At 38.3% G+C, this 16573-nt stretch overlaps 1 protein-coding gene across 1 annotated transcript in view; it reads right to left on the reverse strand.

Moving 5' to 3' along the window:
* Positions 1-594: 594 nt before the first annotated feature.
* Positions 595-16573, reverse strand: part of Ammecr1 (AMMECR nuclear protein 1) — a 105308-nt gene continuing 89329 nt past the window's right edge. Inside the window, 3 exon segments of the mRNA NM_001427680.1 lie at positions 595-5078; positions 7554-7650; positions 8886-8976. Coding sequence (NP_001414609.1) covers positions 4964-5078; positions 7554-7650; positions 8886-8976 — 303 coding nt within the window. The 3' untranslated portion in view covers positions 595-4963.

Consider the following 16573-nt stretch of genomic DNA (forward strand, 5'->3'; position numbering starts at 1 on the left):
CAAGTAACAACTAAGGCTGAAGTACGACAGCAAATGACTGATAAAGAGCCAGAGGTATGTCTGCAATCTGGTTGGTAGCCTTCCCATATAGAATAGACACAAGAAGATGCTGTCAGGGATCCACCCTCCAAGTGCTTCCTTTCGTGATGCAAGATTTTATCTAGCTCTTGAAAGTCACAGCACCAGTTGCCCTAACCGTAAGCTTAAATATTTTCCCTAAGCTGGAAGTCACCAGAAAAGTCACAAGTACCACTCTGGAACTGGCAAAGTACATGTCTCTTCAGCCTCAGTGTGTAGCATGTCCCTTGGGTAACCACCAACATTTTCAGGTTCCAACATGTACTCTGAGAAAAGGCAAGGCTTGATGTTAAAAGAAACAGTGTGCACTTAATCAGGTGTGTTCTCTATCGCTATCAATGTCCTTTGCCAGCTCTGATCACCCTTGAGTACAAAGACCATCCTTAGGCCCAGAAGACCCCGTCTTTTAAACATAGACATGCCATTGAGCCTAGCATCCGACCACGAGGCAGGTTAAATAAATAAAGCTAAAACAAAGATTCAGTTTTAACATTTTATTGGGTAAATGATTTTAAAGGTAATAACAATAGTGTCAAAACTACTACAATGTCTTTCCACAGCCATACCTTACAGACCCACATAAACCTTTTCATATTTTTGTCTTTTTGTTCATTTTTAATATTTTAAAGCCATACATGTCATACAAAATGCCCACTTCCAATAGCTTCTTCAAACTAGTAAGCAATTCAGTGTGGAAGGAGGGAGGACCTGGTTACAACGAAGGGGTTTTAGATAATCCGTGATATCTCACTGTAATCAAAACACCAGGTTACTAAGAAGGGAGGGTAGAGCTACTCCAGGTAGCTTTTTGCTTGTTACAATTCTCACCATTGCATCACCAAAAACTCTTTATGCTGGTGACCGATTCAAAGGAATTTTGGGAAACATATAAAACACTAAAATAACTTAGAAACTAGATCCAAATATCTCAAAAGTAATCAACTTTGATATACAAAAGCAGTCAGAGGTGCTTACAAAAGTATTTTTTGTTTGTTTGTTTTATTTTGTTATTTTCTCAGTGCTTCTAAGTACCAGCGCAGTTACTGGGTCTGGAGCAAAATAAAAGGTTCATTTTCTTCTGAAACAGTAATAAAAAACAAGGAAAACATATCTTTGTATATAAAGGATCAATGCTGGTCATAAGAATAATGTAATCAGAAACCCTTAAATCGAGAGGCACACAATGGGTTTCCACTTGTAAAAAATAAAAGGAAAGTCACCAGTTTATTTAAATGGAGGAGGTGCTCACACTCCTCAAATAAACTTAATTCAGTTTAACGTCACTAGCAAAAAATCACTTAGAAACTGTACAAAAATAAAAAAGTTAACACATTTAATCCTGCAAGGTTTTTGTAAGGACTGGAAGGCAGGCTTTTGGAGCAGCATTTGGGCATGGCTGGGGGCTTCTTTGGTTTGATCTAACACACATAAGAGATGGAACCTATTCCAGATGACAGTTTCAAATTCTTGCACATTTGAAGACAGGAAAAGAGGCCAGTATACAAACTTCCGGTGTGCTGTGTGTGTGCAATGGAACTATTTGCATTGAAGTGGACATCCTAGGTGAGGTGTGGGGTGCAGGGGAGGGGAGAGCAAGCCTTGCACTTCCTCCATCACTTTCACTGACCTCCTCAGGGTAGGGGAGATTGGAGAGGGTAGTAGCACATTCGTGCAATCAGAAGGCCACTTGAGGGGGAGGGGGCAATTGTTGTTTTAGAATCTGGTACCTGGCTGACCTTTTTAAGTATAACAAAACCTTCCAGAAGTGGAAGCCTTTTACTACATACCAAAAATAAAATACACATTGTTTTCCAAAAAATACCCAGTTGCATTTGAAAAAAGGAAAAAAGGAAAAAAAGGAAAACTTAGCTGGAACTAATTAACATTTAAAAGGGGGCTCTGTAAACTTTGTGCTACTCAAATGAAGTTCAAGTATTACTTCTGAGCTGTTTAAAGATCACGGAACTCATACAATATTCTGGTGATAAAGAGTACAATTCACATTTGTGTTTCTGAACAAATAAACCACAACTGGCTAGAACACAACTTGTGCAATTAGAATCTTTGTCTGAGTTAAAGACACATGCTACATATTTCCACATGTTCAAAGTTATTTCAAAGCACATATTTAACAGCTTTGTAATATACAACAAGAGTGAAAGGGCCTAGCGTTGGTTTGGTTGAAGCACACCATTATAGTTTGTGTAACACCCTTTACACTACAAAGTCTTTTAGTCAACAACTACTTAGACACAAAAATGCACTGTGCATCAACTTGAATACAAAAGGAGACAAAACTATCCTTTTCCCCCAAGCCATGGTGGGAAATATTGCTGACCTCGTCCTTTGAAGCCTGCAGGATGGTTATTCTTCAGTATAACATTATTACACCAGTAAGAAAATCTGTATAATATCTGCATATATCAAGGATTTTTTAAAAAATCTGATATGATTTTAGAGTCCGCATGACCAGTCACGTGACCTGCTCAAGATTGATTAGCACCGTTAAATACATAAACACACACATATGCATGTATGCATGTGTAAGTATATGGACACATACATGCATATATGTATGTGATAGATCTTTTCTTTAAAAACAACAATAGCAACAACAACAACAACAACAACAGCAAAATCTAGCCATAAGCTCACCCAGGATGAGGAGCTTTGAAATGATGAGATGATGGATTAGATGGATTTCACAATATTGGTCTAGTCTGTCTCTCTTCGGTTTCTATGTTACAATTACTTTTCTTTTTTCCCTTTCTCTTTCTTCTCCTTTTCTTTCCCCCTTTTCTTCTCTCTCTCTCTCTCTCTCTCTCTCTCTCTCTCTCTCAATCTCTCTCTCTCTCTCTCTCAATCTCTCGGTCTCTCTCTCTCTTTCTTTTTTGTAAAAGCAGACAATACCATTCAGCTTGTGCTCACTTTCCCTATAAGGGCAAGATAATGTCAAGTAGCCGCTTGCTTTTATACTGAAAGTCTAATCTACCCCAAAGTGTGTCCAAGTAGAAACAACAGGACTTAGAAGCCCATTCTAAAGCTCAGCAGCTTCTGTTTTCTCTGGATTCAATGGAACTGGCTACTGAGACTGCCTTTCAGGCTAGCAATTGGCTTCTTAGTTAAGGCATCATAACTGAAAATGGTTACTTCAACAGTGGATTCTGTGGATGAAGAAATACCAAACTTCAAAGAACTCTCATCAAAACCTGAAGCTGTGTACGTTGACCTGATGGCAAGGAGAACAAATTCAGCCAATTACAAACTAGACAAGGATTTTCTGAACTACCAGTCTGTCACTTGTCACAGCAATTAAATGTATAAGCTTGACTATTTCAATAATTAGCGGTATGTCATAGTTGTAGAATATACATTCTGCAGCATTTCACTCACCACTTGTTCTAATGACTTCCTGTTTGAAAAAGTTATATATATTTCCCATATATATATATATATATATATATATTACCATAAAACAAAGGTCATCTTTTGCCAGAATCATCGTGGGTTTTCCTGGGGCTAACATAAGGGTTTCCTTCCCATTGACACCCGTAAGTTCTCTTTGATTATGCCATGGGAAGAATAGCCCTGCAAATGAGCTGGGCTCTAATTAACACATGTGAGTGCCATCTCTACAGGTCTAACAGATTATCTGTTAACACAGAAATGTGTTTCTATCGAAAGGCTGTAGTGCGGAAAGATTCAAACTCTTTGTAGTATCTCCGAAACTCAGCATTGTCTCTGTGATGACAAATTTGAAATCATAGTATGTATGAACTTTTGTTTTTACTAGATTATCTTTATCATGTCTTAGTAGCTAAAGTTGTCTCTGGCCAATTATGACTCATTGAAACCTAAAGCTAACAAATTTAAATTAATACAAAATAGACAAATGTCTTTTTGGTTATTTGCTCAAAATAATTTTTTTTCAGCTAAAAAAATACTTTGGAGTAAGGAATTTGTGTAATCTCTTGTTTCTTATATAGAAACAATAAAATTTTATAAGAATATTTCTCTAAATTGCCTTTTTAAACCCCTCTTAATTTGACTTAATTATAGTCTTCTCAAAGGCACTAAATTCTGCATCTGATCTCTTCCCAATATACGCTGCCTTTCAAAATGATTTCTGCAGCCCATTTGAAAGGTAGCTTCTGCTTTTCTAAAACAGTGTTTTAGGTTGTAAATTGGTTCTATGACATGACGCAGTCTCTTCTACAATACCCAGCACAGAAGGCATAAACAGTTTCTTGCTCTCTGTGACAAGTCCTATCATAGACCTCTGAATGGTCACTACTTAGTCTAAAGCTCACTTATTTTAACCATGGGAAAAATGTGTACTTGACCCAAATACTAAGCTGTCATAGCAAATAGAATTTTAGGCAAATTCAAGAGTAATATACAAATACCTGAATTTGTTATGAATTAATCCCCGACTCAGCTATCAAAAAATGACTATCTTACCGAAGAATACTAAAGACAAACCTATTAAATCCTCAAAAACTGCATACTTTCTTCCATCCACAGTCAAAAGAAGGAAGGAGGAAGAAAAAAAGGAACAAAGAAAGACAGAAACCTGTCTGAGATAGTAAAGCAAAAAAAAAATATATATATACCTAATATTGTAAGGAAAGAAAACCCCAAAAGCTGTATGTGCTGCAAAAAAGAATATGTGATCTAAAATAATAAAACAGGATCTTCTTAACAAATGCCATTGTCCTACCCGTTACCATGATGGTCTTAACTAACAATGTAGAAGCTTCACCATGGCAACGGAAACTATCATCATAAAATGGTACAGTAAAAGAGATAGCTAGACCAAGAAGGTGTAGGGTCTCCCGGGAAGAGGTCTGCAGTGAGGCCCAGTGACTGGTTGTGCGGCTCAGTGTCAGGAATAATGGTTGTATGGCGGAAGGGGATGCCCGATGCCATTTTGGAAGTGATGATGCTGGCGATGAGCAAGGTATTCAGCATAACTCAAGGTCATCTTTTCACTACGGTACCTGAAAGAGAGTAGGAGAGAAAAGTTAACATTAAGAAACACATGTCGGGGTTGGGGATTTAGCTCAGTGGTAGAGCGCTTGCCTAGCAAGCGCATGGTCCTGGGCCTGATCCCCAGCTCCGAAAAAAAAGAACCAAAAAAAAAAAAAAAAAAAAAGAGAGAGAGAAACACATGTCATGCTATTATGAGAGCCGGAAGGGTCCTATGAGATCATTTTGCATAGTGGGAAATAAGAAGCCATGAGAGAAGCAATTAGTTGCCCAAAGTTACAGAGTTGGTAAGCAGCAAAGCTGAGATCAGAACACAGGAATCCAGTGCTCTCTGCTCTGCTGCTCCTTATTTAACACGCTCCAGGAATGACATTGTCCCCTTTCCCACTTTGCGATTAGGAACAGGGGAGGGATATTTTACCATCATGTGTGCATCCCCTCGTCTCATTCATTGGGCTCCTGTCATCAGGTCTTCTATCTCCGCCCCCTTTTCTTCCTCTCTCTGTCTACATGCTACAGCATGTCAGGCCTGAAGCCCTCTTATTTTGCCTATATCTAGTTATTTGTCCATTGTCCAACTTTTCAAGAGAGTTAAGTACAGTTTCTCCCTTCAGTTTCTTTCTTTTCCTATCAGGTGCTCAGTGTCCCTTGGTTCTGCCACTGTCCTTTCATGGCTGTCAGAGGCTCCTTAGGATTCTCTTTGGAACTTTCCACGATACTCCCACATACCACTTGTCCTGAAGGCCCATGGATTATACACCTCCACCTTTCCCTGCTTCTGTCCCTGCTTCTCAGACAGCTTCTTATCTCTTTGACAGTTGCTTCTACTCCTACCTTGCAGGATTTTCCTGGGTTCCAACATTCGCACTTTCGACTTTACACCCTGCCCTCCTCCATGCACTGGGATGGATCCTCACAGCTTATCCAGGCTATCAGCTGCATCATGAACTTTACACATGCATGCTTTCAGTGGCGTGTCAAACAGTTCTACGCAGACATAATTCAAATCCAGAACTGAAACATAAACCTAAGTCTTCTCTTGGACTCCCTCAATTTTTCTCTGAGGGATGACTTTGACCCTTTTACCTTGCCTCCCTTATCCCAAAGTGATGGCCAAGTACTCCATTTCTTCCACATTATGCTTCGGTCTGTCCTAGCCTCCATATCCTGCTGCCATAGCTCCAGTTAAAGACCCACATTGTATTTTGTTTAGACTGCTGTACAGTACTTAGACAACAGCAATGGTTCCTCCATCACTTACCTGACCCAATCCTAACTACCCAAGTTAGGGTCTACCTACTTCTGGAATTCAGTCTGTAGACCAAGCTGACTTTGAAATCATAGCGATCCACCTCCCTCTGCTTCCTGAATGCTGGGATTAAAGACTTCCACCATACCTGGCCTGCAGTACATTTTATAAAACCTATAAAGGCCATTAAATGCCTATAGAATCAGGTCCAAATTGCTTAGTTTAGAAGGTCAAGCCTTGCATGGTCTGGTTCAATCTACTTCTAGACTACATTTTCCCTTAGTGACATTTCCTATGTGCACTGAAAGACCAGCCAAAGCATAGTGCTTTAGATTTCCTAAAACTGGCTTTGTACTGCACCGCCTACAGGCTTTGATTCCCAGCACATCTTCAGGGAATCCCTTTCCTCCCTTGCTCTCTACCTGTCAGTCTACTCATTCTTCAACCAGCCCTCAATCCACCTCCACTCTCAAGTTGTCTGTTACCCACTGCCTTCCTGGAGCTCCTCCTCCCCAGCAGTATAATCCTACACATCCGTAATATTCTGCCGTAGTAGTAACTATTGTTATCCATGCCCTTCTATTCTTCTCCAACCAGAACCTGAGAAGAACAGAAATGAAGACATTCTCACATTTGTAACTGTACAGAGCTGAGAACAATTCTTTTTTTTTTTTTTTACTACGGGCATGTAATGCAATTTTCTGGAACTGAAATACTGAAATAAATGGAAACAGTATCCCATTTTTCTAAAACATTCAATACTTTCCTTAAGTAAGTATCCCTATTATTTTATGATGACATTTATTTAGCATTCAAGTTCAGTTCAATTGTGTTATTATTCAATAAGCTTTCATAGTAGACTCCTATCGCTGCCAAAATTCTGAGCTTAAATTTAAATTTTAGGACTGCTTATTGGAATCCTGGGGTTTTGCTAGGCAATGTCAAAAGCTTATGAACAGCTAATTCTGGTACTTTCTCCAGTAAGGTAGTTGGAAGTCTCAGGGGCTTGTTGTAGAAAGCCCAAGCAATCATACAGGGCTACAGATGGAGAGGATGGGCTTGGGTATCATGCAGTCTTTACTGCCTAGCCGACTTCCAGTGTGTGCACTCTCAGTGGGCTCCGCCATTTTGTTTCCACTATTGGAGATAAGAGAAGCAAGTGCAGTTCGAGAGTCTTGGGAAAACAATCAAAGTTACAAGCATATCCTTAGAAGTATAGAAAATGCCATCCTAGTACCTGGTCAGCTTTATGGTTTTTCTGAATTCATTAGTGATTGGAGCTTTGTATCCTCCTTTTCTCAGTAATGAGTCTATGGTCTGAATATGGTCCCATCCTGTGCAGAGGAAATCAGATAAAATATCAGTCAAGCACATGTCACAAAAGCACCTTTGGTTAAATACAGAAATGACTTTGTAGAGGTCAGCTATCCCTGTCACCAAATGCCATCAATTCCTTTGGTCCTAAAAACAGTCATATAGAAGAGCTAAGATTTTATCCTTGTATAGATTCAAGTCCATCACCACATGCCTTAAATTGTCTAAGAAACCATTCAGTCATGTCTCTAATAAATCACAACTACTGTACTTTTCTCTAATGGTCATACCTTCAAAAGAGAAGGAAAGCATAAATGAATAAAATATGACTTGTGTCAACTCACTAGTGTTTGGGGGCTCTAATCACTATGTCATGGTAATTGCTGGTCTTAATGGTACCTTCTACACTTAATCTATATTTGTGTGAAATATTCAATGGTATTTTATTGTTTCTAATATGAATGCTATTCTAGTATCTTTATGCAGTCGATGATCCTGCATGATTAACACACTAAAATCTGTTGTTATATCTCTCATATTTATATGAGCACACACAGGAAAAACATATGCCTTCTGAAAAGATAAGTGCTATAAAATTTTTAAAAGGCATTCATTTAACTAATGTGAAAATAGAATTTAGTAGTGGCTAGGAAGATCAAAGTACTATAGTGAAATTGTTTGGTGTAGCCATACTGGTTCATAAAGATGTGTGGTATATCTGTGAAATAAGAAAATTATTTTTGATTATGAAGTATAGACTAAATATACAATACTTCACGCATTCACAGTGCCCCAATCTTAATGGAAAGCTTACAGTTTCACTATTAGCTGAATGAGTTATGGAAATCACGTAAGAATTGTTGGATATTGACAATGAATGACATCAAACTACATGGCTGTCTCTAAACCTAGGCCTGTTAATGCCATCATGATAATTACTGCACACTGGTGCATGGAAAACAGTGTGACAAAGTAGTAACAAATGGTTGCCGAAAAGAAAACCCCCAACTTTTACAAATCTATGCCATTTTAAAAGTATGCACTTATGAGCATGCTGTCAGACATTACTGCAAAGATGCAGATTCCACGTGAGTACTCGACCAATTCGAGCCAGACATTGCAGTGGAGTGATGAGTGAGTCAGTTCTTATAATGTGATGTTCATCAATTATCAGACATAACTGCAAGGTCAGTGACTGCATTTCCGCCTGTTTAAAATGTTCACTAGATCATATGAAATAAAGTACAACAATGACCTTGCTCCTTTGCAACCTCCGGTAGGTAGGTGGCGGTGCGTTTTGATCCTTTTTCATTGATGAATTCTATTCTAATGCCATGCACACCCACCTGAAAGAAATTGGCAGTTTTATTAGTACAGACTTCTTCATAGAAACAGAAAGAAAAGGTTATGATTTAACTTTCAACGCAATTCCCCCTCCTATTATTTTTACTTTTTTTCAGAGCTCAAGATCAAACCCAGGGACTTGTGCTTGCTAAGACAACCACTCTACCACTCAGCTATATCCCCAATCCTTTCCCCTTATTTTCAGAAGTATGTATTTGGTTTCTGTTATCCAAGGCTTTGATTTTGGATTAGAAGGCTAGCATGCTATCCATAGAGCCTGCAAAAACCTTTGCATGTGTCCAATATATGCCAGGCTATTTGCTTAGAAACCGGAAACAAACAATCAGCATAGAGTAGGCTAGTCGATGGCCACAACTCCCAGCCTGGAATAAGGAAACTAGAGCAAAAACCCATGTGGCCACACTCACGACTTTAGATTATGTCCTGAAACTTCCTGGGCTGACTCTGGCAAGTTTTAGTGCCTTTAAAACCCCAACTCCCATGTAGGCAAACCAACACTCCCTGATAAGTCTAAGAAAGTATGCTGGGCAGGGTGGTGCACATGGAAAGCAAGACAGGAGAGATCTGGTATTTGAGGTCAACCCATGTTACCCAGTGAGCTCCAGAGTAGCTTGGACTACATAGTGAGACCCTGCTTAGAAGAAAAGCCTAAAAAGGAATGAAGACAATCAGCTGTAGGGTACATAGCAGTTTTCAATGTAACACCCATAAACACTTCAAATTACCCTCAGATTGGGCATTTTTGTAGTTAATTATCCTAGCTCAGGTACCACTGTGACATTTTAAAGGATGAAACTTTTGGTGATACCCAAAAAGGAAGTCTATTGGCTGTAAGAAGATATGTTGCTAATATGGTTTTGGTTTATTTTTTTGTTTGTAAGCGAAACCAATGTGCTTTCCCTTCAATTAGCACACAATCAAAAGGAAGCTAGCTGTCCAGTCCCTCATCAAATGTTGCACACAGCTGAAGAAAAATTATTATAAACTCCTAACTTGCTTGAAAACACTGATAATAAAAATGAAAATGTAAAAGGACAATTACCTATTCCACTCTTCCATATCTCGAGCTGCCTTGGATCAAGAGTTCCTGAGAGGAGTATGAGGCTGCCTAACACACTGGAGGGCAAGTATAGGGGCAGGCACATACTATTCCCAGGACAGAGGCATCTTTTCAGAGTAGATGAATGAAGACAGCCTTTTATGCTTTCCGGGTGGGTATACATGTTAAGGTTTAGAGGAGAAACATGTCAGTGAGAACCGCTTTTGCTATTTCTGCCCTTAGGCACAAGTTTTCTAGTTTTTCAGGTTATGAAATGTCCCCTGATAAATGGATTTCATCCTGTCTTCATATAGATACCCCTTGAGCCTGTCAGATCTTTTGAGCAATTAATGTGGTTTTTTTTTTATTAAAGTGTATCCCAGTGGCTATTCTATCTATTCAATATCAATACTCTTATAAATCTCCTCTTGCTAAAAATGCAACCAGGACAGCTGTTTAAAAACCACCACAGTAAGGCCTCTCAGACCCCATGGGATGTGACTGCGGACAGCTGAGAGGAAATACGAGTGTGTAGTTGCCAAATATTTTGAAGATGAAGGGCATCTAGCAATCACCCCCAATGTCTGATATAGCACCAAGCAATGACAACCTTGATACTTTATAGTATCAGATGCTTCATAATTTGTTTCTTCTAAATACAGAGCACACATAATTTATGCTCAATCATTCACAGGAATGAATTTTGACTCTACCTCTATTTATCAAAAATCTGTCATGTTAAAATTGAAGATAATTTTGGTGTTATTAAGATGTCTAGTCAAAACTCTGAGACAAGTTTCTTATCTGCATGTTGAACAATATTTAACTGTCTAGGGGTGAGGAAGGGGGTGAAAAATTTATTAGAATTGCAGGGTAGCTCATGTTTCAGCAAGTAATATTTGGAAAAGGATCAACTCCCAACAGTGACTATTACCCTAGTTAAACCAGAAAACTCTCCTACTAACTAATCATACAAGTATGACAAACCCACACACCTACGTATTGGAGAAAAATAATTAATCAGATGGAGTAGTTTAGATACATAAATCCTTTCTTTATAGGAACACGATTCTCTTCAATAGAAATCTCTGAGATTTTAAATCCTAGCAATTTAGTAATTAAAATGGTCTAAGACTAATTGTAGGGTACATAAATTGTTCCTTGGGAAACCTGTTTACATGAGATCAAAATGAAGGGCATGTTAAACAAAATAAAAATTACTCACCAACAAGATTGTTGATTTACTTTTGTTATTATGAAAAGGCCCAGGCATCAACTTTGACTTAAAAGTAAACACATTTCTGGGTTCTTATGATTTGTATAACTGAAAGTTCCTATCAATATGGTCATTTTAAAGTAAATGATTTGAGCAAAGCAACAGTTTTTATAGGTCAAAAAGGTATGCCACAAAGCTAGGAAGCCCCAAACTGGGGTGACTTGTTTTTCAACTAGCAGAATGTGGAGAACGGCACTAATGTTCTCTTTGGTACTCATAAATAGTTTTTTCATCATGTTTGGACTATGGTTTCCAACAAATAGATACACTGAAGAATCAAAGCAGGAGAGTAGAAATTGGTGCTCTGTGGAAAGCAACCAATTCTGATCAGTTTATTAAAGTCCCCAGCTTTGCAAACTAAGTCTTCTTGATCAAAAAGAACGCTATTGTGGTATGAATATGGAAAGCATCCCCGTTCCTGTGCATGAAAACTTGGTCTCCAGCTGGTGACCTCTAGAAGGTGGAGCCTTACAGGAAGAAGTAATGGGAGGCCAGGTGAGGTTTCATAGCTTGGTCCCACAGTTCTTGGTCTTTATCTGCCTGATTCCCAACCACTGATACAATGTGAGGTGATAGCCTCATCCTCCTGCAAGTATGCCTTCCTCACGACAATGGCCTATATGCCCCAAGGGATTGTAAGTAAAAATAATGTGCACTCCCTTAAGATGATTTGCTGGCCCGAGTTATCACAGCTATTGTTGCAGTTATCAATGAGATATCGATCCGTTACATAGAGATTTGGTATTCCCTGAAGTAACTCTGCTCTAACATTACCTTAGTAACTACTTAGGATAGAAAAGGAGAAAGCAGCGAGGAAAAGAAGGGCAATGTATCCCTAAGTGACTGCACTGGCTTCAGAAATGTAGCCAAGTGGGCAAAGACAGGAGACTTACAAATCTAGCTTCAAGGGACTCTGTAGGTCAGTTTTAAAATGATTAAAATATCTGAGAAAAAGTGCTTTCAAGGTCTATCAGCTGCTATAATATTGTTTTAATCAAGAGTATACTTTTGCTATGTGGAGCTAGAAATCAACTAGAGTTGTAGTAAATTAAATGCAAGACTTCTAGATAAGAGGATATGGAATTAAAGGGACCTATATTGATGTGTGCTGAGTGAACATTAAGACCAGTTCAACAGACTTCAATTTCATGCTAAAGAGAAAGTCATATTTATTCTGAGCCATTCCATTGCAAGTAATATCTACTAATGACATTATACAATCTTTTGTTTTTAACATTGTTTGGAATGATTACATGTCAAGATTAATGTTGGCCCCTCAGATATATTATCATGATTCTCCAGTTTAGGGATTCTGTATCCCTGAGTCTACTGGGTCTCAGCCCCCATCATCTTTGTTCTCTTGTTCATTTCTCTTTTTAAACATTCTATTAGCAAGCATGTGTGTACGGGGAAAGAGATACATGTAAATTAATCAATTTTACTTCATAGTAAAAGGTTTGGTGGACGAGATTATAACTAATGGCTGAAATGAACCCTGAGACTGTGTGCAGATTTCACTTATCCTCATTATCTGGCCCCTTGTTTAGAAATGTGGCTTCACTTAAAATTATTATTCTCTAATGCAGTGGCCCTCAACCTAAGAGCATTAAAAAAGTGCCCTCTCCTGCTCTTATAATACGTAGTCCATGTTATGCACTCTACGGCTGCACAGTCAAAGCTTAATAAACCCTCATCTATCTGTAAGGCAAGTGCTAGTCCTACAATACATTAGCAGAATTACCAAACGGTCCTGCTTTTACTGGTGAACCCAATCAGAGCAGACAATCTGAATAGGTTAAAACATGATGAAGAAAAAGAAAGTCATCTGGCCAAGAGTATAATTGTCTATAAAAGCCGTGCTAGTTCAGCTGAATGGGCTCCATGAAACCTTTGACCATTAAGGGTCTACAATTATGTCCAAAGTCCTGACCTTTGAAGCTAAATCTGCACCTGATAATATTTGGGCCAAGAATATCAATCAGTTTCCTTGGGTGTTGTCTCAGCCTGTTGGCAGGGCCAGTTCCATTAATTCCTTTGTTGAGGCCTTATGCTTTTTTTTAACAGTATGGCCATGGCTTACCACACTCCTTTCCAGTGAGTTCATCTTGAATAACATACAGAAATGTGTAGCAGGAGGTCAGAGAATTAAAAGTTGTTTGGCACACTTTTTTGGATGAAATCATTTGGCAAAATATGCTTTGTAATTAACAGCACAGCCTGTTATTGGCCATTCATAAGAGACTGACCTGCCAGGCTTCTTATACCAGTATCATTGAAGTAAATGAAAGGACTCAGCTCTTAATGAGCGAAGCCGGGATGTTTGGCACAATTCCAACTCTTTCAAGGCTTGCATCGCTGATGACATACATATGTATCCAGAAAGAAGCCTAGGGTCATGTGACCAGAAATAAGTGCTGCACAGGAAGGTCCACAGATGTGACCCAGAGTCTGCATCTCCCATATTTCTAGGTGGAAAACTAGATGCTTCTTTTCTCTGAAAATACTACAAACCTACAGTGCTATAGCCCTCTCAAACTCATCGCAGCACAGCAGATTTTATCCCACTCCAGATCAGCCTTTCACAATAGTGACTTTTCCTAGTAAAAGCAAATTCAACATGGGAGATGACAATATCTCAAACCTGGGCCTTCCTACTTCAAGGTTGTAATCTAGACTAATTCTATTGGGAAGATTTTGTGACCAGATCCTATTCAGTGCTTACCCCCAACCTCTGTACTCCCAAAAACATTTTTTAGACTATATATTCTCTAGATCCTCCATTTACAGAATGTCCCATGGTTGGCTGCATTTCTTTGCCCACCAGTTTGAATTAGAAATTCTGGAGTTCTGCAGGGATCTGTGTGGTTAATGTGACCCCTTTAGAAAGTGGATAATTTAGGATTTCTAAAGTCTTTCTGAAATTTGGACCTGGTTAACAGCTGTGACCATGAATACAAGAAGAGATGCACACGCAGAACTTCTCTGGAAGGAAAAGCTAGTGTGACTGCCCTGTAATCCCTAATGTGACCAACAGGTAACTTCGTGACTTAACACTGCTTTCTCCTGAACTGAGCCAATAAGGTGTGCATCTCAAGTGTCTTTATCTATCACACACCTGGGTCTTAGAGCACTCTGAATAACTCCTGAGAAGTCTTGTAAGAAAATATAAATCATAAGGGATAACTGATTACAGATTCACCACTTGGACATTAGTAATATTTTAATGTAGAATATAATACTGAATATAAAAACCTGCTTTCATCATCTATGTCAGCTAATGGATTATTTTTTTCTTGTTATGTAACAATAACCACAAGTGTTCTCTTGAATAAAATAAATATATACTGCTCTGGGCTCAAATCTCTGTAAATTAGTCACTTTAGCTTAGCAATAGATTAGTTCAATCTCTTAGGACCAGTTCTTAGCTTTTGTAGTAGTTATGACTCATGTAGGAAACTTAAACTTCTTATCTATAAAGAATACGAGCCTGCCAATTTAGTCACAGAAGTCCACTAACAAAAATCAGATGTAACATTTATTTTTACCAAATAGCTTGACACTAAAGTACCTGAACTGTCTAACAATGAAATTGTGAAGAATCAGTTAAGATTTGAAATAAAGCAATATTAATGAAGTGGTACATTAAAAAGCTATGAAGCCAAATATATTAATGTATCATTTGCAAAGATAGAAAATGCTCTTATTCAAATGTTTACAGTGAGCAAATGACAGCTCAGAGTGTAATTATGGGAAAACTTCTATATTATGAGTAATTATAATAAGCATTCAGAAAAATTGAACGTGCTGAAGCTTCCCATGCAAAGTTCAGCAACATAGATGGCATTTCATAAAAAGCTTGCTTTTCATCAAAAGTTATAAAAATGCATCCCTACCATTTTTTAAAAAGACATGACAAAGGAGATTAATTTAAATAGGAGGAAAGGGAAGTTATTTATATTTTTGAGAACCTACAGCTATGACTTAGTTTACTCTTCGAATGCTGAAGTGGAGAGGGCATCTCTGGGTAAACATGTTTCTGTAGGAAATGTTTGCCTGATAAGAAACTAAGAAAAATCTTATCCAAGTTCTGAGTGTACATTGAGTATGTGACACAATATGGGTTAGCTTAGCTTACCAAAGAGACTTATTTCTAAACAGTTATAAGGGGCTTGAATTATGAGGATAGATTAATCTTGAAAACATGAAAAAGGCAATAAAGAAACTATACTGTATCCTTCTATAAAGCAAAGGATCATTTGTGAAATGAACAATACAACACAATTGGTACACTTACATTAGATGTAGAATACTGACTTAAGGGAGCAAGGGACACAGCCCTGAAACAGAGGCATTGAAAGCTTAGAAGATTGTTACCAAATGAAAATGTGAAAATGAAATGGAGAATACATAATTTAAAAAAATAGACTCTTTTACACTTTTTGGCCAACATTTACATCGACAATGGCCATTTCAAAAGTTAGGGAACTCTTTTTATGGTTTCTAAATGGCTGATTCATTCTCTGCATATAAAATAAAACAGAAGACATTTAAAAAAAAAAAAGGGACTCTGTCACAGAACCACACTCTGTCAGAGACTTTAGTCCAACCCTTTCAACTTCCTAGTATAGAAACCGAGGTCCAGAAAGGTCACAGAACCCAAGTCTCCTTTTCCTCAGAATGCAGCACTTTGAAAAAAAATTAAATGCTGGGGATACATGCAAAGTGCATATGAAAGAACTGTAACTGAACCTCCAGGGAATGAGAAGGAAGGCAGTCTAGATACTAGGGGGAAAAATAACAGAAAAACTTCCTCTACCAAACAATACAGACAGGAAGACAGGAAACCTGAGAACAGACTGTTGTTCATTCACAAATGGACAATGCAAACATTTATGGGGTAAGTACTTCTAAGAAGCTGCTTTACTGTTTGCTTCCCTATTAAGCTTCTTGTTCCCTGAGGCCTTGATGATACCTAGATGGCCAATAAGTGCAACCATTCCTTCCCTAATACTACATAGAACCCCAAAGAGTACTCAGAGCAGGGCTTCATGACAAGGACTGCCTTGCTATAACCACGACTTAGAAGGACATTGAGATGGAGTGGCAGATGAGGAACAATTTCCTGACCTGGGTAGACTGTTTTATTGGTTGTTGTTGTAGTAGTCTGTCTCATGTTCATTGAGGGCAGGAATTTTAGGGCAGAAAGAAAAACAGAACATAATGTACATCATAGTTGTAGAAAACTAATCAAGGAGGAAACACA

This window comes from Rattus norvegicus, chromosome X, assembly GCF_036323735.1.
Source record: "Rattus norvegicus strain BN/NHsdMcwi chromosome X, GRCr8, whole genome shotgun sequence".
In the NCBI taxonomy this organism is placed as follows: Eukaryota; Metazoa; Chordata; class Mammalia; order Rodentia; family Muridae; genus Rattus; species Rattus norvegicus.